This window comes from Natrix helvetica (genome assembly GCF_964273705.1).
Source record: "Natrix helvetica genome assembly, chromosome: Z".
Lineage (NCBI taxonomy): Eukaryota > Metazoa > Chordata > Lepidosauria > Squamata > Natricidae > Natrix > Natrix helvetica.
In genome coordinates, this window is record NC_138554.1 from 20,187,543 (window position 1) to 20,208,186 (window position 20,644).

General features: G+C 44.1%; 2 protein-coding genes across 7 annotated transcripts; one reads left to right on the forward strand and one right to left on the reverse strand.

Moving 5' to 3' along the window:
* The first annotated feature begins 77 nt into the window (after positions 1–77).
* CFAP119 (cilia and flagella associated protein 119) lies at positions 78–8,501 on the forward strand. Of its 2 annotated transcripts, none has more exons than XM_081932294.1 (9): positions 78–138; positions 4,032–4,063; positions 4,337–4,402; positions 4,951–5,120; positions 5,648–5,718; positions 6,256–6,372; positions 6,654–6,714; positions 7,499–7,576; positions 8,059–8,501. In XM_081932294.1, the coding sequence occupies exons 2-9, from the start codon at positions 4,059–4,061 to the stop codon at positions 8,235–8,237; spliced, it is 747 nt and encodes a 248-aa protein (XP_081788420.1). In that variant the 5' UTR covers positions 78–138; positions 4,032–4,058; the 3' UTR covers positions 8,238–8,501. The 2 variants fall into 2 exon arrangements, with proteins under 2 accessions (XP_081788420.1, XP_081788419.1); XM_081932293.1 differs by lacking the exon at positions 78–138 and adding an exon at positions 429–667.
* Positions 8,502–10,573: 2,072 nt separating this feature from the next.
* On the reverse strand, positions 10,574–19,770 carry PHKG2 (phosphorylase kinase catalytic subunit gamma 2). 5 transcript variants are annotated; one of them, XM_081933181.1, is made up of 12 exons: positions 18,395–18,442; positions 17,232–17,283; positions 17,066–17,123; positions 16,815–16,950; positions 16,493–16,668; positions 15,298–15,352; positions 15,026–15,091; positions 14,730–14,893; positions 14,422–14,512; positions 13,741–13,894; positions 12,593–12,715; positions 10,574–11,425 (listed from the first exon to the last, which is right to left on the reverse strand). In XM_081933181.1, the coding sequence occupies exons 3-12, from the start codon at positions 17,103–17,105 to the stop codon at positions 11,132–11,134; spliced, it is 1,299 nt and encodes a 432-aa protein (XP_081789307.1). In that variant the 5' UTR covers positions 17,106–17,123; positions 17,232–17,283; positions 18,395–18,442; the 3' UTR covers positions 10,574–11,131. The 5 variants fall into 5 exon arrangements, with proteins under 5 accessions (XP_081789307.1, XP_081789310.1, XP_081789309.1 ...); XM_081933184.1 differs by lacking the exons at positions 17,066–17,123; positions 17,232–17,283; positions 18,395–18,442 and adding exons at positions 19,303–19,345; positions 19,630–19,770; XM_081933183.1 differs by lacking the exons at positions 17,066–17,123; positions 17,232–17,283; positions 18,395–18,442 and adding exons at positions 19,299–19,347; positions 19,633–19,721 and having other exon boundaries at positions 16,815–16,947.
* Between the last annotated feature and the right edge of the window lie 874 nt (positions 19,771–20,644).

The following is a 20,644-nucleotide window of genomic DNA, read 5'->3' on the forward strand; positions in this document are numbered from 1 at the left end:
TCAGCACAGTGCGCAGACGCGGATGCTCGTGCTAGCTAGGCGACCAACGCTCCACCTCTTCGAGGATCGTAGGAAAGTGGGCGGGATCATTATTCCGGACTTGGTCTGAAGAAGGGGACGGGACAAGAAAGCGATTGGGTAAGGCGCAGAAGAGCTTGCATTCTGGTCCCCTCTGATTGGAGCCTACTTTGAAGGAAAAGACCGGTTACCATAGCTACGCTGGCGTATTGGCTTCTTCCTTCTATTGATATTGCGATAGAGATAGAAAATGCAGAGACAACCATTCTATTGGACTTTGAGAGGAAATTAAGTTTTTCCCACCTATGTAGCAAGAGGTGATTCTCAAGTGCTAGAGATGAATTCTGTGCAAGGTAGACAAAGAAATGGTTTCTTTTCCTTGGCAACCATTCCGGGTTTTTTGTTACTTTATTTTGTTCCCATATTCTATTTCCATTGGAAGTCCTTCCGTATCTTTCGCCCCAATGAAAATGTTAGCGATTGGCGAAGCTTTCACTAGACCCGCCTCCTTCTTAGTATACCTCGTCGTGATTGCACCGCTACTGATGGAGCCCGGAGAGGCTGAAGCAGGGATTGCCATGGCAACGCGTGCTTTTCCCCGCGCCTCGCCGCTCAACTCGCCGAAATGGGTCCGGAGAACCTCCAGCCGGTAAAATAGAAGTGAAATTAATATTAAATTAATAGTTATAATTGCTATATTGAATGTTGTGACATTTGAGGGATAAAAATGCACATTCAACAGATCCAGAATCGCTGAGAAGTTTCACCTGTTGAACGTCTGCCAGTAACAGTAACAGAGTTAGAAGGGACCTTGGAGGTCATCTAGTCCAACCGCCTATCATGCAACCGCTGGCTATAAGGAGTAGAAAAAACATGTCTAGGAGAGAGCTAAAGCTGAAAATGGCAAATGTTTAGCTTGTTCTGTAGTTAAGCAATTGGAGTTGAAATTAATGAAAATTGTTTTATTACCCTTGCTGTCAGTGGGTCCCTCTTGACTAAAAAAGATTTGCCCAGTGAAGAAATCCAGTACAGCTAGTCCTTGACTTACAAACACAATAGAGCCCAAAATTTCTGTTGCAAAGTGAGAGATTTGTAAAGTAGATTTTGCCCCATTTTATGAACTTTCTTGTCACAGATGTTAACTGAACCACTACAGTTGTTAAGTTAGTAACAAATTTGTTAAGAGAATCTGGCTTCTCCCATTGATTTTGCTTGTCAGAAAGTCACAAAAGTTGATCACATGACCCCCGGACATTGCAGCTGTCATAAATAGGAGTCAGTTGCCAAGCATCCTAATTTCAATCATGCGACCATGGGGATGCTGCAATGGTTGTAAGTGTGAAAAAGGGTCATAAGTCACTTTTTTCAGTGCTGCTGTAACTTTGAACAGTCATTAAATAAATGGTCGTAAGTTGAGGACTACCTGTAGTGGAATTACCAGATATCGTATGTAATTTGACATAGCAGTAATAAAATCAATACAGTGCATTGCTGCAGGAAGCATAATGAAAATATTTGAAATCTGAGTGGCTAGATATCCTGCAAGTAAACTTGAACACATCTTCTCCTTATAGCGGAGTTGATACAGCATACTTTTTTGAACTGTGGCTTGTTGAATAAACTACAATGCTACAAGTAGATGTCTAAGATACATGTGCAAATATAATTCATCACCACAAAGGTTAAAATACATATAAGCTTACCGTTATAGTAGACAATGCTTTATTGCAATCTGTCAGATGATAAATGTTTATCAAATGAAACATGGCTTATAGACCATAATGAGTGGGTGAACTAAATCTACAGTTCTACCAATAAAATGTAGCTAGTTTTTCCCCCGAATACCACCACTCTGCTAAACAACTAATACCCACAACACTATCAATTTATTAAGACTGTATTATTATTATTATTATTATTATTATTATTATTATTATTATTATTATTATTATTATTATTATTATTATTATTATTATTATTATTATTATTATTATTATTCTCATCCTTCCTAGTACCTGTCTCTTCCCACTTATGACTATAACCATGTTGCTTGTATCTATACAATTTTTTTAAAATATTTTATTAACAAACATATAAAATACAAACACACAAAACTTAGACGTAGAACACATTTACACAGTACAATACAAACAGGAGCTTCCTGTTCTTTCTAGTAGCAATTATCAATCGATAGCATTCACCTTATATTATTTCCCATTCAATTGTATTTTATTTGAGTTTCACCATTCTTAACTTTCTTATTTTACTCATAAAATAAGTGTTGGTCATCATCTTCAAAGCACTCCATGGCACAGGACCTAGTTATCTGCGGGATCGTATCCTGCCCCATACATCCCTTCGGCTGATTCACTCTCACAGAGAGGGACTCCTCCGGGTGCCGTCCACTAGGCAATGCCAGTGGGCGACGCCCAGGAGTAGGGCCTTCTCTGTGATGGGCCCGACCCTTTGGAATGACCTCCCCCCAGATATCAGGACTACCACCGACCTCCGCTCCTTCCGTAAGAAACTAAAGACCCACCTGTTCAATTTAGCCGGCCTGGCCTAATTCCTAACTCCCAATTTTAGTTCCTCAAGCCTGCATTTTTTAAATTTTCTAGGGGTATGCTTTTAGTTGTTTTTAATTTAATTTTTAATTTTTACTTTTTGTACAGTTGTATGAGGTTTAATTCGTTTTTAAGGGTATAGGATATTCGTCTTTTGTATTCGTTTTAATGACACACCTGTACACCGCCCCGAATCCCTTCGGGGAGAGGGGGCGGTCTATAAATACTGAAAAATAAATAAATAAATAAATAAATAAATAAATAAATAAATAACTATTATTTTTGAGTTTTGTTACATTCCTTCATTGATTCTTGTTTCTTTCCTCCATCCACCTATACCATTTATCCCATATCTGGTAGAATTCTGATTCTTCTTTCCCCTGAATTTCTTTAGTTAGTTTGTCCATTTCAGCACAGTCCATAACCTTTATTATTATTTCATCTTCACTTGGGGTTAGTTTGTTTTTCCATTTCTGGGCAAAGGCAATCCTTGCCGCCGTAGTTATATGTAGTATTAAATACTGGATTTCTTTTTTGTATTTCGCAGACATTATTCCTAATAAAAAGATTTCCGGTTTCCATTCTATTTTAACTCCCATTATTGCCTCCAGCCAATTTTTGATCTTATACCAAAAAAAATTAGCCTCCTCACAGGTCCACCATAAATGTTAATACGTTCCATGTATCGATTTGTATTTCCAATATTTTGGGGAGGTATTTGTTGATATTTTAGCTAACCTTGTTGGTGCCAGGTGCCATCTATAAAACATTTTGTACTGGTTTTCCTTGTATGCAACCGAGAGTGTCATTTTTAAGTTTGTTCCCCAAAATTTTTCCCATTTGTCTTATTCAATATCATATCCAAAGTTCTGCACCCATTTTATCATTTGTTCTTTCACAATTTCCTCTTCCATTTTATACTTCAGGAGAAATTTATATATTCTCCCTATCATTTTTCTATCTGAGCTTTGAATAATTTTATCCAATTCGTGTGGTTCTGTTTCAATGTCATATAATTTGGTATCTTTATTGTATTTAGTTTTGATTTGAAGGTAAGTTAGCCAGTCAACTTTCATGTTCTGTTCTGCCAATTCTTCAATTGTTTTTAAGTTTCCCTGTCTATCAATTAAGTCTCTATATCTTAGCATTTTGTTCAAATCTATAAAATTTGGATGAGTCGTCCTTTCTGTCAGTGATAGCCAATTCGGAATTTTCACATAGTGGTTTTTTTTTACAATTTATGTTGTTTTGTTTCCTACTGATTGCTTATTAGTAACCTATGATTCTTGATGAATGTATTTTATTTTTCTGTATGTACTCTGAGAGCATATACACCAAAGACAAATTCCCTGTGTGTCCACACTTGGCCAATAAAGAATTCTATTATAGTCTATTAGTACTATATCACACTATCAGAAAATGTATCTAAAACTTATCTTTTTCTTTCAGCCCAAGCCACATAAGGCAAAAATATGTATGTGGTAAGTAGCTTTTCATTCTTGAGATTCAGAAAAGTTATTAAATTTACTATCTAAGAGCCAGTTGCATGTTGATCCACAGAGACATGTTCCTTGAATTTCTGGATGACTAGGCTACATTCTTTATCTACTTACTTTATTTACTGTAAGCATCTTTAAACTTAATTGGATCTTGGTTTAAAAAAAAACACCTGTACAAGATCACACAAAATGAAAAAAAAACTATGTTACAATAGGAAGCTTTAGTTTTTCTCTTCTTTTTTTGTGATGTTTCAGGAAATATTTAGATGTTCATTCCATGGATCTCATCAATAATGCTGAAACAACTGATGAACTGAAAAGGTGATGGGAATTTAAGATTATGAAAGATTTCATGACTTGCTTTCTTAATCTCTTTCTTGAGAAAAACATGAGAAGTGCATAGAATGAAGATCTCAATAAGTTCATTGCCAGCCTAGTGATTAATAAAACCATTTTTCATCTATAGCACAACCCAGAAGTGTATTCATATACAATAAGATGCCTAGTTGTTCTCTAGCAATAAGCATCTTGCAAAAAAAGATTTATTGAGAATCCCAGCATAATGTGCTGCAATAAACAGATTTATCTCCCTCCCCTCATTAACAGAGGAGATAATCACACTATTAAAAGTATACATTTATCATTTTGGAGTGGTGGCAGTGAGATTTTAAATTGGGTTCAATTAAACTCAGAAGTTGAAATTATGCAAGTTCTGAACAAATGAACCTACCAGCCTTGCAATAGACATAGAAACTTTTTTAAAAGGTTATTATTAAGTAATGAAAATAGCCGGTAGATGGGTGTGAATGTTCAAGCTGTCACATCTCTCCCCCCCTCCCCCCGCCCCCAATTTCCCCTACTTTCTGCAGGCTCCTCTCTGACCTCTTTGATCTGAAAGATTTTGAATCAAATCCTCGCTCTGCTATCTTGTTAGATTTGTACTTCTACACCATCCAGTTCAGCCGTGAGCAGAGCTTCAACCGGGAACAAACCTCTGCTTTCTTCTCAATTGTGAGGGATGTGCATGAGGTCTGTGTGGGTAAGGAACTGGACTTTGAGAAAGACTGAAAAAAGGAAGGTTGTAGGACTGAAGAAACATGAGGGAAGAAGATGGAAACTTTTATTTATTTAGTAACTTGTGCATTTGGGCTTCCACACTGCTTCAGTCCCAAAGCTCTAAGCAACTTATTTCGTTATTTACTTAAGAGTTTTAATAGTGTAATAAGCTGTGTAAGAGATAAGGGAGAAAATAATAATTGTTCCAGATGTCCAGATCACATTAAGTTTCTGCAGTTTTGCCTGACCCTGTTTGTCTTAGGCTGGCTGTAGTCCCCTGTGCTATGTTTGCCTTTGATGTTATGCGGGGATACATGATGAGAAAATGTCTCTGTGAGTAAGAGCAGCCAGCCATAGAAGTGGAAGGAAAAAGAGCCCCACCAGAGACGGTGATATGGAGGAACGGGGCAGCAGGGCGAGGCTAGAACTGGAAAGAAGTGGACAGGGAGGAAAGGAAAGAGGCTAAAGTGGACCTTTTGCTTATTCCTACCCCATGTTATTTTTGTGTAGAAACACCGCTGCCCAATGTGGAGGAATGCTATAAATATTTCTCTGAACTGATGTTCTGCCACTCCATTCGGGTGAGTGCGTGAATGCCAAGCAGGCCAAAAGTGACTTTATGTTGCCTTATCCACATACAAGTAGTCCTCACAACAGTTCACTTAGTGACTGTTCAAACGGCACTGAAAAAAGTGATTTATGACCATTTTTCACATACAACTGTTGCAGCATCCCCATGGTCACGTGATCAAAATTCAGAAGCTTAGCAACTGACTCATATTTATGACTGTTGCAGTGTCCCTGGGTCATGTGATCACCTTTTGCAATCTTCTGACAAGCAGTCAAGGGGGAAGCCAGAGTCACTTAATAATTGTGTTACTAACTTAACAACTGCAGTGATTCACTTAACAACTGTGGCAAGGAAGGTCATAAAATGGGGCAAAGTTAACTTAACGGTTGTCTCACCTAACAACAGAAATTTGGGGCTTAATCACGGTCATAAGTCGAGGACTACCTGTGGTTTGCTTTTAGTGAAGCTCCCCTGCAGAGAACCTTCCTCTCCTCCCCTCTCCTTGCAATAGTTCTATGGCTCCTTTCCTCCTTTCTCTCTCTCTCAGAGGCCCCCCTTCAGCATCGATCTCTTCAGACAGGACCAGCTGGTGCTCATAACCGACTACATGATTAACACTTACTTCCGTCACTACAAACTTTACAAATACGCTTTCACCCCACAGGTAAGGCTGATTTCCTTTGGCCCAGGCTGTTCTAGGGAAGGGCTGGGGTTCTCTTGCCATTTTCCTGCAATAGGAAAGGAAGAGTATCCCCTCTGGAAAACAGCCCAATTGCAAAATGTGACCTCTGAAATCATTTGGCTACTCCTGAGAATTGTATTGCCACGAGATGGAGCAGCATCTTTATGAAGGGAGCATACTAAACATAGAGGCTAAGAAGATGAAATCCAAATATTAGTCCATCACTCTGGGCTCACATCCCTGATTGTGCTTTAAATCAATAGGTGCGGCTAGACATCTCATTCACTTATGTTGGGATGCCTGAACCGGAACCCAAAAAGGAAGGTGAGTGTTGAGGTGGGCTGGGATTCTTTTGTAACTCACTTTTGAAGTCCACTATACATTGATCTGTTCCTTTTTTTAGTTGGGAGGATGAAGAAAAAGGAATGGAACAGGATGGGAATCTTCCTCCCAGATCAAATAGAGCTAAAGCTAGTGATAATCAGATTGGAAGGTTGGTTTAAGACAGCTTTCCCCCAGTCTGATGTCCTCCAGGTGTGGCTGGCTTACTGATCCTTCTCAGTCAACTCAGCAACTGGGCATTGTAGTCTAGGGGACAAGATAAACTATAGTGTTTTTCAACTTGAAAACTGGTGGACTTCAATTCCCAGAATTCACCAGCAGTTGAAAAACACCTAAGTAATACATCATCCCCCAAATCTGTTGGATCTGGAAACATACCAAGTTGCATGACGTGGGCTTAGGCATTGACCAGTCTAGATATTAATTCTCTCCCTCCTGAAAGAGGCTTTCATATTGGAGATGGTCTCTTTTTCAACTCCATCAGTTTAAGATCCATCCACTGGGGAAGGAATCTTGGACCTTGTATGTGCAAGGTGGATATGCTGCAATTGTGGCCTTTCTTCCTTTCAGGAGCGAAATTCGCAGAAATCAAAGGGACCAAAACTTTCTAATAACCCTCCTTTCAAAGCTTGGCTTACCTAAAATGAGTTAGCTTACATCAACCAATCATGCAAAATAATAGTGTTAAAAATAAAGAGAGCATTATCTGATCACCCCTTTTCTTCTAAGGCTGCTAAAAGATTTAGCGTCTTCCTCTTTTCTACAGAAGCTATGGCTGAGAGTACAGAAGCAGGACTGTCTCCTTTGCGTGAGGAATTGGAGGAAGCTGGGGCCCCTGAGGAAAGTAAGTGTGCACAGGGGCTTGAAGCTGGTATGGTGTAGGGGTTTCAGAGGCAAACAATCCACACAGCTCCATAGATCGTCCCTTTGCCATTAATAGCCATTCTCTTTTAGCCTCAGGCGGGATAATAGTTCTCTATCATATAAATTAACTAATACATGATTTTTGGCAATGCGGGGCCTGAAGCCTGAGTGGCTGATGGCAGTGCTTCTCTTGGGTTGCTTATTAGCAATAGGAATAGCACTTATATATATACTGTTTCATATAGTGCTTTACAGACCTCTCTAAGCAGTTTACAGAGTCAGCATATGGCCCCCAACAATCTGGATCATCATTTTACCCACCTCAAGGATGGAAGGCTGAATCAATCTTGAGTCAGTCAGGATCGAACTCCTGGCAGTCGGCAGAATTAGCCTGCAATACTGCATTCTAACCACTTCGCCACTTTGTTAAATTACAACTCACTCTGCTTCACCCATTTACAGGTCCCACGGATGCCCTGAGGGACTTCATCGTCTCACAACTCAACCAGGAGTTAACCCAGCTGCGCCTTTCCATCGACCAGCGTCTAAAAGTCACAGAGGACCAGTTTAATGCCAAGCTGATCCAGCTGGAGAAAGGTTCTGCTGCCAGCAAGGGGGTTGCCAAGGGCAAGAAGAAGTAAGCAGACTAGAAAGGTTGGAGTGCAAGAGGACCATTTCCTGTCCCAGGGTTGTTTCTTCATTTCCGGGGCTTCTGCAGAAAGGGATCGCCCAGAGAGCAAGAGAAAACACGAAGGGAATGGCAGTTAAAATATGGGGAGCAGATGGATTTCTAAAAGGCTTTGGAAAATGTGATAAGGGTTTACGGAAAATCTCTTGTGAGTTGGTAAGGTCATATACTCACAGAAGGAACTGTTGCATAAAGCAGATGGTGTTATGATATTAAAGTGTGGGTAAAATATTGTCTACTGCTCGTTATTTGTTTCTAGCTCAAAAATAGCAGCATTATCAAGGTCAAAGGCCAATCTGAACGTAGGTAGTTCTCCATTTACATCCACAATTGAGCCCAAAATTTCTATTGCTAAGTACGACAGTTGTTGAGTGAGTTTTGCCCCATTTTATGTCCTTTTTTGCCACAGTTATTAAACGAGTCTGGCTCCCCCCCCCCCTTTGGCTTTGCTTGCTGGAAGCCAGCTGGGAGGGTTACAAATGGTGATCGCATGACCCCTGGATGCTTCAATTGTCAAAAATACATGCCAGTTGGCAAGCATCTACATTTTGATCACATAACTGTGTGGATGGTGCAATGGTCGTAAGTGTGAAACTGGTGAAAAGTCACTTATTTCAGTGCCTTTTAATGGTCAATAAATGAATGCTTCTAAGTTGAGGAACATTTGTAAGGATTTAATGAAACCAAATGAGTCACGTCATTGCAATATGATTAGTTCCCATATTTAATTAGAGGAAAAAAACCTAGAGAATCAGTTTAGTGGTATACAGGTAGTCCTCGACTTACAACAGTTCATTCAGTGACAGTGCAAAGCTACAGTAGCACTGAAAAAAGTGACATGACTCTTTTTCACACTTATGACCATTGCAGCATCCCCATGGTCATGTGATTTATATTCAGATGCTTGGCAACTGACTCACATTTATGACAGTGTTGTGGCCCGCCAGCAGACCTGGCAGCAGATTCAGACAATGAGGAGGTTGGGGAGGGACATGGGCCAGTCCTGGAGTCTGGGGAAGGCTCTGATGAGGGCTCTGTGCCGGAGGCAGACATGGGGCCATCTAATAGTTATCAGCTGCCTTAAGAGTCGGACATCAGTGAGCTGGAGCCTGTTCCCAGTGTGCGCATGCGCAGTTGCCAGAGGAAGGGAACAGCTAAAGAACAGGGGTTGATTTGGGAGTAAGGCCACAAGGGGATCATGAATGGCCTCTCCCAGAGGAAATAAAAGAGGAATGAACAGGGAGTGAAGTTTGCAGGAGACAATTAGTTCGTTTAATTGGTTCGTGACTCTCTGAGGCTCCTTGCCAAGATTTGCAGATATCGGCCTGTTAGCTCTCCAAGCCAGATAAGATCTGTGACTATAAATCCTCCTTGAAAGACTTTACTGGATGGGAAGGAGCAGAATTCATAGTAAATTAATAAAAGGGGTTCTTGTCGGGATCAGTTGTTGGCCTGAGGCTCTTGGGAAGCCTCGGTCAGAACAGTCGGTTGTAGTGTCCCGGGGTCACGTAATCCCCTTTTGCAGCCTTCTGACAAGCAAAGTCCATGGGGAATCCACATTCACTTAACAACTGGGTTACTAATTTAACCCCAGCAGTGATTCAGTTAGCAAATATGGCAAGTTGTAAAATGGGGTAAAAATTTTCACTTAGCAACATAAATTGTGGGCCTAACTCTGATCGTAAGTCGAGGACTATCTGTAAAGTGCTGGACTAGAAATCAGGAGATCTTGAATTCTAATCTGTCAGGCAGGAAAAGAGGCTCACACACTCTTAGCCCAACCTTATATAATGTGGCTCTTGTGAAGGAAACGGGAAGTGAGAGCGTTATCAATGTTTCCTTGAGTTGCACAAGATAGGCAGGATATAAATAAATACGTTCAAGTGTTGGAAAGATTCTGGGGAGCCTCGTGCCTCAGGACGAGCACTCCTGGGCAACATAACGTAACATGGCTGGGCAAACAGAAATATTTATTTAATTCGAAGCTTTGACTGGAATACGACTAGACTCCAGTGAACCTGGGAACGGTTGTTTTGGGCAAACCTTCCCTCATCCTAGCCCAGTTCCACCCACTCTGCCATTGTGGCCTAAATGTTTTTCCCTGGAACATGTCAGATTCCAGCTGCATCATTCCCTCCACTTTCAGCCCAGCAGTTGGGAATTTCTGGGACCTGGGGAAGACCACAATGGGGTAAACGAGCGTGTCTGGCAGGGCCCCTGTTTCAGCAGAAAGCATTATGAATTCCTCCTCCAAATCTTACAATGAAAAGGAAGCCCAACTCTGAAGACACCTGTGGTTACATCTCACTTTTATTATAGTTGTCCAATCGTAAGGTGGGAGATGACAGGAAACAAACAACAACAAGCAGATCAGCAAAAAAAGCCACGTCCACTACTTGATTGCAGCAAGGAGGAGAGATGCAAAACCTGATCCCACACCTGATCTCCAATATTGTCCAAATCTAAAGACTCAGATTGTTCCCTCAGCAGAAGGGGCTCCAGTGATGGATGAGGCCCCCGGACGGTCCTCACTGCGCAAAGGGCTTCGTCAGGGGCTCCTGGTCTTGCAGAAGAAGCAATTGCTCTCCCCAGTCCCTCCCTTTGGACCAACACCATTAGTGTGACATCAACCCCACCCAAATCCAGAACAACCTTCCAGGTACAATCAGGGAATCCTGTCCCATCAACCCAAAATTCAAGATTCCCCGGGTTCTTGATCCCTAGAAAGTCTCTTCCGTGCACAAGGAACCCAAAGGAGGACTCTAACCATTGCCAGTCCTCTCCCCATGGGGCAAGGATGAGCCCCTGCCCCCTCAACACCCCTCACCCACTCCTGTTTCACAGGGGCTAGAAGGTGTCTTTCTGGCAAAGAGCGTCTTCCGAGGACGAGGCCTCCTCTCCTTCCGTGTTTAGCAAGACCATCTGGATGGCCTTGGGGACATTTTCGAAGAGGGCAGCCCGGTTCTGTTGCTCACCCTTCTTGACCCAGTGGCCGTAGATTCGGAAGGCACAAGCGTCAATGAGCTTGCGCACCCCCTTGAGGGCGTAGGGGTCGCACAGCAGCAGCTCCTTCGTGACCGGGCGCACCCGGCGGTAGCTGGAATAGATGCGGATGGAAGCCCGCACTGTCCACACAATGACCTGCCATGGGGGAAAGAGGAAGACGTCACAAATACAGGCCGCAAGTCAGAGAGGAGGAGGAGGTGAGGAGGTTCCTCTTGGAAAAGGCATCTCCTCCCTGACTAGCGGTACAAGAAGTCCTCAGCTTAAAAAGTTCATTTAAGCGCCCTTCTGAAATGACATCATCATTGGGGGGGGGGGGGGGAAATGGCTTAGGATCGTTTTTTTACACTTACGACCATTGCAACATCCCTCCCCCTGGTCACGTGATCAAAATTCGAACTCTTGGCCACTGGTTCATATTCATGATCGTTGCCGGGTCCTCAGATCATGTGATCTGCTTTTGCAACCTTCTGGCAAGCGAAGTCAACGGGGAAGCCCGATTCACTTAACAACTAGGTTAACTAGCTGAACAACTGCAGTGATTCACCTGACAAGAAACAGGGCAAGATTTCACTTCACAACTGTTTCACTTAGCGACAGAGGTTTTGGGCTTGATTGTGGCCGTAGGATGAGGACTACTTGTAGTGCTTCAGGGTATTCGTAGAGGCCTTTGCTCTCCTGCAGTGATTCTCAACAAGCTGGAGACGTGTGGACTTCAAGTCCCATAATTCCCCAGACAGCATACATACACCTCCTACTTTGCTGAGACTGAGAAACGGTGCTTTAGAGGGAGACACTGAGCGCTGGATCTGGAACTTTCTGCATCCAAAGCATGTTCTTTTTAACATATTTTTATTTTATTTTAAAAGAAATGGAGTCTAGAACAGAGTTCCCCAACCTTTCGGGGTTGGCGGACTGGAGTGGGAAGAGACGACGATTTTGTGGAAGGGGCTGGCTCATGTGACCGTGCATGTGACCTTTTAAGAGGCGTGGACTTCAACTCCCAGAAGCCCCCCAGCTACCCAACTTTTTTTAAAAAGCCTCATGAAATGAGCCATTTTGAAATGTCTCCCACACCCAGAAGTGTTAAAAGCAGACATCCTCCCAAAAAAAAGCCATGTTCGGCTTTCACTTCGACCCAAAACCATTTTATTTTTGCTCCGGGAACGCTCGAAAATACCTGTTTTGTAGTCAATACAAAATACCCTTTTGGGAATGAAGACTGGAATAAAGACTACTTAAATGAATACCGTATATTATTCTTACTTATTCGTCATTAAATGAAGTAAGAATACTGCCACTTACCCTGAACTTATGGAAGGGGCTGAAATGCCGCTGCTCCTTTCCGTAGCGCTGGAAGAAGGGGTGCTGCAGCGCCTCCTCAGCGCTCAGCCTTTCCGCGGGATCTACTTTCAGCAGTCGGCAGATCTGCCAAAGGAAAAAAAATAAGAGGCAGAGGGTTTCCTAAGAATCATTCTGGGGAGAGACCAGTTGATGGATTCTGACATGGAAAAGAGGAGCTGAGAAACAACCTCATGGCTTAAACATGCATTGATTTGATTTCTCCCCAACCCTTCTGTCTGTCAGGCTAGGCAGGCCAACATGATCTACAAAAAATGCAGCTAGTCCTCGACTTACGACCAAAACGAAGCCAACCCATTACAACCGTAAGTCGTGACAGTCATAAAGTTTGTCACCGCACAATTGGACCCCTTTTTATGACATTTTGGCAGCAGTCCTGAAAGCAAACCCATGGCCGTTTTTGCAAAAAACTGGAAATGCTGGGTTTTGGCCAAAAAACGTTGTAAAGTGTGGCCAGGTGACCTTGAGACAATGCAAATGGCCATAAATGCAGCTGGTTGCCAAGTACCTGAATGCAGTCACATGACCAGCTTGGGGGGGGGGGGGGGAAAGGCTCGCCTTAGTACTTCAGAACTGGGATCTAACTCCCTTTGGGGGTCCATCATAACTTCAAAACATTATTAAGTGCTCCAGTCACAAGTCATGGATTACTCTGTAGAGCAGAGCTCTCCAACCATTCTGGTTTGGTGGCCTGAGGGGCAGGAGCATTGATGTGTGCGTGCAAACAAGGCAGCACAAGATCACACAAATGGGGTTGCAATATCACGCAAGTGAGACCATGAATGTGTGCAGGACGCAAACAGGTGTGCATGTGCGATGCTCATCAAAACTCTAGCACCAGTGTGACGCTCACTGCAGTGCTAGCACAAGTGGGAGGGGTGTGGTTAACTGATTAGCCATTCACCCGTCCCGGTTGCCAACAGGCCACAGTCCGGTAGTGGGCCTTGGCCCCCAGGTTGGGGGGGGGGCCCTGTTGTAGTGTTTGGGAGGGCAAAGTCCCCTCCAGTTTAACAAGCTCCAACTTGGAAGAGCTGCAGCCTTTTCATTTCTCTCCATTCCCACGCGAGGCAATGACGTGGCTGCCTTCTTACCAAATCCTTGACTGTGTCGGATCGGTCATCCCACTCTGGAGAACCAAAGTGATACTGGCCTTCCATGATCATACGAAGCATCAACATCTGCTTGCGGTGCCAGAAAGGGGGAGAGCCAGCTAGAAGGGTGAAAAAGATTACGCCACAGGCCCAGCTGCAGGGAAGGAACATTAAGAAGAGAATATTTGTAACTGTCTTTTGAGTTTTTATTGTTAAAGTTATAATGTACATTGAAGATGGCATTTAATTTAGTTGTACGATGTGCAGTGACAATAAAGTAAAGTAAACTAAACTATGGAGTTTTTGGTGCTCTCTGAGCTTGGTTGTTTCCTTGCAGATGTTTCATTAACAAATTAATCACCAGTGCAATCGAACAGTAAGCAACAGCCTAATCAAGGAACCATCAAAAACACTCCCAACAACTCTGACAGGGCAAGTCACTGGTGTATAAACGAACTCCACTCCCTTGTAGCACTGATGATGTCACTTTGTTGGTTAATGAGGCATCTGCAAGAAAACAAACAACCTCAGAGAGCACCAAGGACCCCAAAAGGAGATTATTTTCGGATGCCTGACCCCGCCTTGGCTGGCAGGTGAGGACAATCGTAGTCCAGGATGTCTGATGCTCAAAAAGTTGGGGAAGGTTCCCTGACCCCATCCCATTCCCTAAGTATAACTTACAGGTCCACCTCCTTCCCATAACCAGGGTGAGTCTCGTCCATGGAACATTTCAATATTTCTGGTGCCAGATAGCCTGGGGTACCACATAACTCTGCAGGGAAGAGTCAACAGATTCAGAGAACTTCAGAGAAATGCAAATTGGGAGACATTTTCAGAACAAGAAAGGTGGATTGAATAGCCTACGAAAAGACGCAGCTGCGAGCTGAGCTTTCCTGCCTGCCCTGTGGCTTAACAGAAAGCTGCTCCATGGGGAGCAGTTGGAAAGGCCTCCCCAAAGAAACGCCACCAGACGGGACCCCACGCCACACCTCGCAGTTTCTCTCCTGGCTTCAAATGGCAAGAGAAGCCGAAATCGGACAATTTGATGCTGAGATCGTCGTTCATAAGGATGTTCTCCGGTTTGAGGTCACGATGGACGATGTGGTTCTCGTGAAGGTAACTCACGGCCTCCAGGAGGGCGCGCATGATGCACCTGAAAGAAGGCACAGGGCTGATGCAAGGACCAGGTCTTGGAGCCCCCCACAAAAAAAGCGAGGAGGGCTCATTAAGTTATGTGGTAAGAACGTTCCACTTATCTAGGCCCAACAGTGGACTTTCGGTTTACCTGGTCTCCTTTTCACTGATGGTTACTTTCTCTGTAAGGTAGTCAAAAAGCTCGCCACGTCTCATTCTGCAAGGGAAATTAAGAGTCTGAAAGCAGAATGCTCTCTTTCTTGCATTTACTTGTTTTATTTAGTGTATGGCTTTCTTTCTCGTAATTGTAATTTAATGTAGGGTTATATTGGCAGCTTTAAGCAGTGCGGATTTCAACTCCCAGAATTCCCCAGCCAGCATATCATTTTATTTCCCAACCATTTTCAAACATTGGTTACTTACAAATCAAAGACTAGGAACATGAAAGTGGATGTCTCATAGGAATCTATCAGTGTGACTGGAGAAAAAAGAAGAATGATCACTTAGGTCATAATTGCTTCAGTTTTTATAAAATGACACTTATGTCTAATGGCAGAACACAAAGACAGGCAGTCCTCAACTAATCACCGCAATTGAGGCCAGAATTTTGGTTGCAAGCCACTGGAGTCATTAAGCAGGCAACCTTGTGACCTGATTTGGTTTTATGACTGCTTACATGATCTCTTTACAAGCCAGTTGGGTAATTTTGGGCCAATCGCCAGTAGACTGAGCTCTAGTCCCAGAGGAGGGGTGCTGCCGCTTCGGACCGCTTCAGGCGAACTGGTAGTTCCCACCACCAGATGGGCACGCCCACCCGCACTAACCTGTCCTATTTATCTCACGCTCTGGCTTTGTTCCCCGACCACGAAGCCCCAGCTGATTGCCACGCCTCACCTGGTCTACTCACCACAGCTGCCTGAGAAGGTTTGCTGTGTGTTTGAAGCCGCACGAAAGTGAGGAAGGCATATGTGCATTTCCAGTGAACAGGTTGTTAACGTATGTGCAGCCCACCTGCCTAGCCATCTCCTAGGCACGAATACTGGTTGGGTGACTTTGGGCCAGCCATTCTCTCTCAGCCCTGCCCACCTCACTGGATTGTTGTCGGGGAGGGAAATAGGAGTAGTAAGGAGTACAAGCAGTCCTCAACTTACAACCACTATTGAGTCCAAATGTTATGTTTCTAAGTGAGATATTTCTTACGTGAATTTTGCCCCATTGTTAAGTTACTAACCCAGTTGGATAGGCGAACCTGGCTTTCCCACTGACTTTGCTTGTCAGAAGATTGCAAAAGGAGATCGCGTGACCCCAGGGCACTGCAACCGTCACAAATATGAGTCAGTTGTCAAACATCTGAATTTTGATCACACGACCGTGGGAAGGCTACAGCAGTCATAAAATGCGAAAAATGGTTGTAAGTCCCTTGTTTCAGGGCCCTTTGTAACTTTGAACGGTGACTAAATGAACTGTTGTAAGTCGAGGACTACGTGTATTATGTACGTTATCACTTTTCGTTACCTATAAAGTAATAGAAGGCGGGATAAAAAGCAAATACATAAAATAAATTGCAGGAGGGAGAGAGCTGCTGCTGAGAGGATGCAGATGGGACAGCCACACTTACTGATGAAAGGATGACCAGACACCTGGTGCAAGATAGCAATCTCTTTGCTGGTTGACAAGCGCACTTCTTCCAGCTGCTGGGGAGTCATGCGCTCCGGGGTCACCTCAATAATCTTCACTGCAAACTCCTGTCCTGTCTGCTTGTGAATACATCGCCGGACCACGCTGCTTACTCCTCTGTGAGTGGGATGAGCAAATGACATGCAGAAAGATCAATTCTCTAGAACAACTAATGTGTCCCAGTGAGGGAAAATAAACTGAGATACTTCCACCCCTCCAAGCCCTTCTGTTGCATCACGTCCCTTTCTCCCTTCTAGCCTCACCTGCCAATAACGTCCTTGGGGTCATATTTCTGATAGAATTCCTTGGCTCCAGCCCAGTCTGGAAGCTCGTCATCCAGGCCCACGTCTCGTGTCATTTTATTGGAGGACTGGTAAAGTTCAGGTGCCGATTCAGCTTCTGAAATGCACAAAGAGGCAAAGGGAAATCTGTCAAAAGCACTTTCTGGACTTGGCTGCTCCCTCATCTGCAGGCACAAGCCTAAGAGGAGACCTAAGTGGGAAAATCAACCTACGTGATGGCAGCCTCAGGCCGAGACATTCCAATGCACACATGGCTTTCGTGGTGGACGTCTTGGAAGAGACAAAGGAAAAGGACTTAATTGGACTGAGGAGACTAACCCCCTTTCTAAAAAAAAAATATTCAGTGGCAGGATGGGTTTTAAGATGTAGGGTAACTACCCCAAGGCTCTCTCCCCTACAGTCAAATGGAGCTGTGATTCCTCCTTTGGATCTATGAACAAATAAACAATCTATCAATCAACATTTTGCACCCTTGTGCTACAATGGGGTAGATTCCCATTCCTGTGTGCAAATCAGGGCAAAATAAAAAGCCTCGTGCATTTTTCTCCCTCCTGGGAAGTAAAAATGCCACAAAGATTTGACACACACGGCACATATACTATAGAAAATAATGAGATTAGAGGCATGACCAAGCAAAAATATCCCCTTGGAATATCCCATTAGAATATTCCACATATATATCAGCCTCTAAAAGGTAAAGGTTCCCCTTGCACATATGTGCTAGTTGTTGTCAACTCTAGGCGGCAGTGCTCATCTCCATTTCAAAGCCAAAGAGCCAGCACTGTCCGAAGACATTTCCATGGTCATGTGGCCAGCAAGACTAAACGCCGAAGGCACACAGAACCTTCCCACCAAAGATGGTTCCTATTTTTCTACTTGCATTATTTACATGTTTTTGAACTGCTAGGTTGGCAGAAGCTGGGACAAGTAACGGGAGCTCACTCCATTATGCAGCACCAGGGATTCGAACTGTCGAACTGCTGACCTTTCTGGTCGACAGGCTCAGCGTCTTAGCCACTGAGCCACTACAATTCCACATTTTGCCCAGAGTCATACTTCATCCTAATGTCTGCTTTTCCATCCCACTAAAATTCTTTATGTCTAAACCTCTAAAAATTCATTTCAGAGCCTCGTTTTAGCCTCATCACCATCTTAGAATTGGAATCTAGATCTCCCCTCAATAAGGATGTAAATCTTGCAGGTGTTTCATTAGGAGTATTAACTGTCATTAAACCTAAATGAGATGGGGGTTTTCCCCAAGAAAAGATGCATAAACCTGACAATATTGTCCAATGAGAGATCCTTGGTGTTCTCTGACCTTGGTTGTTTTGTTGCAGACATTTTATTACCCAAACTAGACAACACTTCAATAGCACTGATGATGTTATGTAGTCTGGGTAATGAAACATCTGCAAGAAAACAAACAAGTTTAGAGACCACCAAGGACCTCTCATTTCAATCCTGAGTTACAAATATTCTCCTTTATAAGTTATTTCTAATAGCATGGTAAATCAAATTGGCTCAGAGAGCGTTCTACTTACTAGGATAGCTTTCTCAACTTCACGCCCTCTGGAACTCTTAGACAATAACTGTCGAACACAAATATTCGTTTGTCACATTTGCTAAGAAATTACAGGAGTGGTAATCCAAAATTTCCAAATAATTACCAGGAAAAAAGGGAAGGCATTCATTGGTTGTGTTGCTGAATCTACAGGCTGAAATTCTCCACAATTTAGTATTAAAAGGTATTAAGAAGGGCATCTCCTATCTTTAAGCACTATTGATGTGTTTGATTAAAAAAAAATAGATAGCAAGAAACCTCTTTTAAGGATCTGGATTCAGTATATGAAGGTACAACAATATATAAAATCTACACCTTTTATCTAGAGCAGTGGTTCCCAACCTTTTATTGGCCATGCCCCATCTAAGCATCTTTAAAATCCTGATTCCTCCCCCCCCCCCTATAATTCTTACTTTCCTCAAAAAGTGAACTCTACTCATGCAGAGGGAGCTGAAAAAGTAATTAGCTTGGTTTAAACAAGGTTCAAATTGCCCACATTAAAAATGAAATTACCCCCTGCGGGGCCCACGTTGGGAACAGCTGGCCTAGAGTACAGCATCCATTTCTATGCCTTATCACAGAAAGAGAGAGGGAAGGGGAGAGAGATGGAGGGAGGGGGAGAGTGGGGGTAAGGGAGGACAGAAGGAGGGAGGAGGAGAGAGGGAGGGAGGAAGAAATGGAGGAGTGGGAGAGAGGGGAAGGGGAATGGAAGGAGGGGGAGGGAGGGGGAGTGTGGGTAAGGGAGGAGGGAAAGGAGGGAGAGGGGGGGTGGAAAGGAGAGAGGGGGGGAGAGAGGGATATCTGCACACTTATCCCTGCACTTGGCCCCTGTTTCCTGAGCTTACCTAGAATACCGGCCTACCTTCCAAGGTTGTTGCAATAACTTACTCAGAATCAAGAAGGCAGGCGCGAAGCCATCGAATGCAGCGTCCTAAGGACAAAACACAGAAAGCGCCCATGAGATTACAAGAACGGGCTCTGCGGCGAAAGCTTCATCCTCCATCCCTCTCCCCCCACCGCCAACATTTGCTAAGCCACGAGTAGAAATGCACTCTGCGCGTTCTCAGGAACTACACGCTTTGCATTTCAGGTCCGTGGCCTAGCAGCGGGGAGGGGGGGAGGAGGAAGAGATTCCGGGGTTGAGCGGTTCCGAGTCCCACGACGCCAACCCCAACATTATCCGCCTCTCCCGGCCCATAAGCCCGGTTCGCTTACCTCCTCTCGGCCTCTCTTTCTGCAGGGGGGGCGTTTGGTCTCCGGTTATGCAATGGACTCCCGCAGGAAGAGACGCCCCCAGAGGCTCACCTGGCGGCGCCTCCGCTTTAATTGAGTGAATGACCCCCGCCCCGACCACAGCCGGCGACTTCCCGGGCCCCGCCCCTTCAATGTGATTGGTTCGCGCTCCCTTCAATGCGGCGGGGTGTGACCAGAGCGACCAACCGCACTGGCGAGAGCGGCGCCCAATGGCCAGACGAAACAGAGAGCGAAGGGAGGCGGGCTTGTCTAACGGCAGAAGCCAATCAAATGAAGAAGAAAAATAAAAAGAAGAAATGGAAGGGCGAGGATTAAAAAGGGGAAGCGCTGTTTCCTACCCGACCCTACCGACGGGAGGAAGCTCATCCAATCAGAATGGAAAGGCTGTTCAAAGTATCAGGAGGATGAACCAATCGACCGCTGGGATTTGGATAAGGGAGGGAGAGGCGGCACGGCCCAGTAAACAAACTTCGGGTGAATCTTAGCCAATCGGGAAAGGGAAGGGGCGGGTGCTGGGCGAAAGGGTTATTCTAGGTTTTACGGTCGCCAAAGGAAAGGTCGAGAGGCGGGAGGCGGGGATTCTCCCACGCCTTTCTTCAAGGCTTGGTCACGTGATCACACAGGGCGGTGTTATTACACACAGACGCACACCGAGGCACACTGATGGGATTCAAATAATTTAATAACTGGTTTTTTGCCCTCATGACCAGCTGGGCGTGGGCGTGACTAGGTGGGCTTGATTGGTCCCACCCTTAGGAAATTTTTCCTTATTCCAACTCACAATAAAATAGCACTGTTCCAAATTTTCGAGTACAATACAATAGCAGAGTTGGAAGGGACCTTGGAGGTCTTCTAGACCAACCCCCTGCTTAGGCAGGAAACTCTACACCACTTCAGACAAATGGCTATCCAACATCTTCTTAAAGACTTCCAGGGTTGGAGCATTCACAACTTCTGGAGGCAATTTGTTCTACTA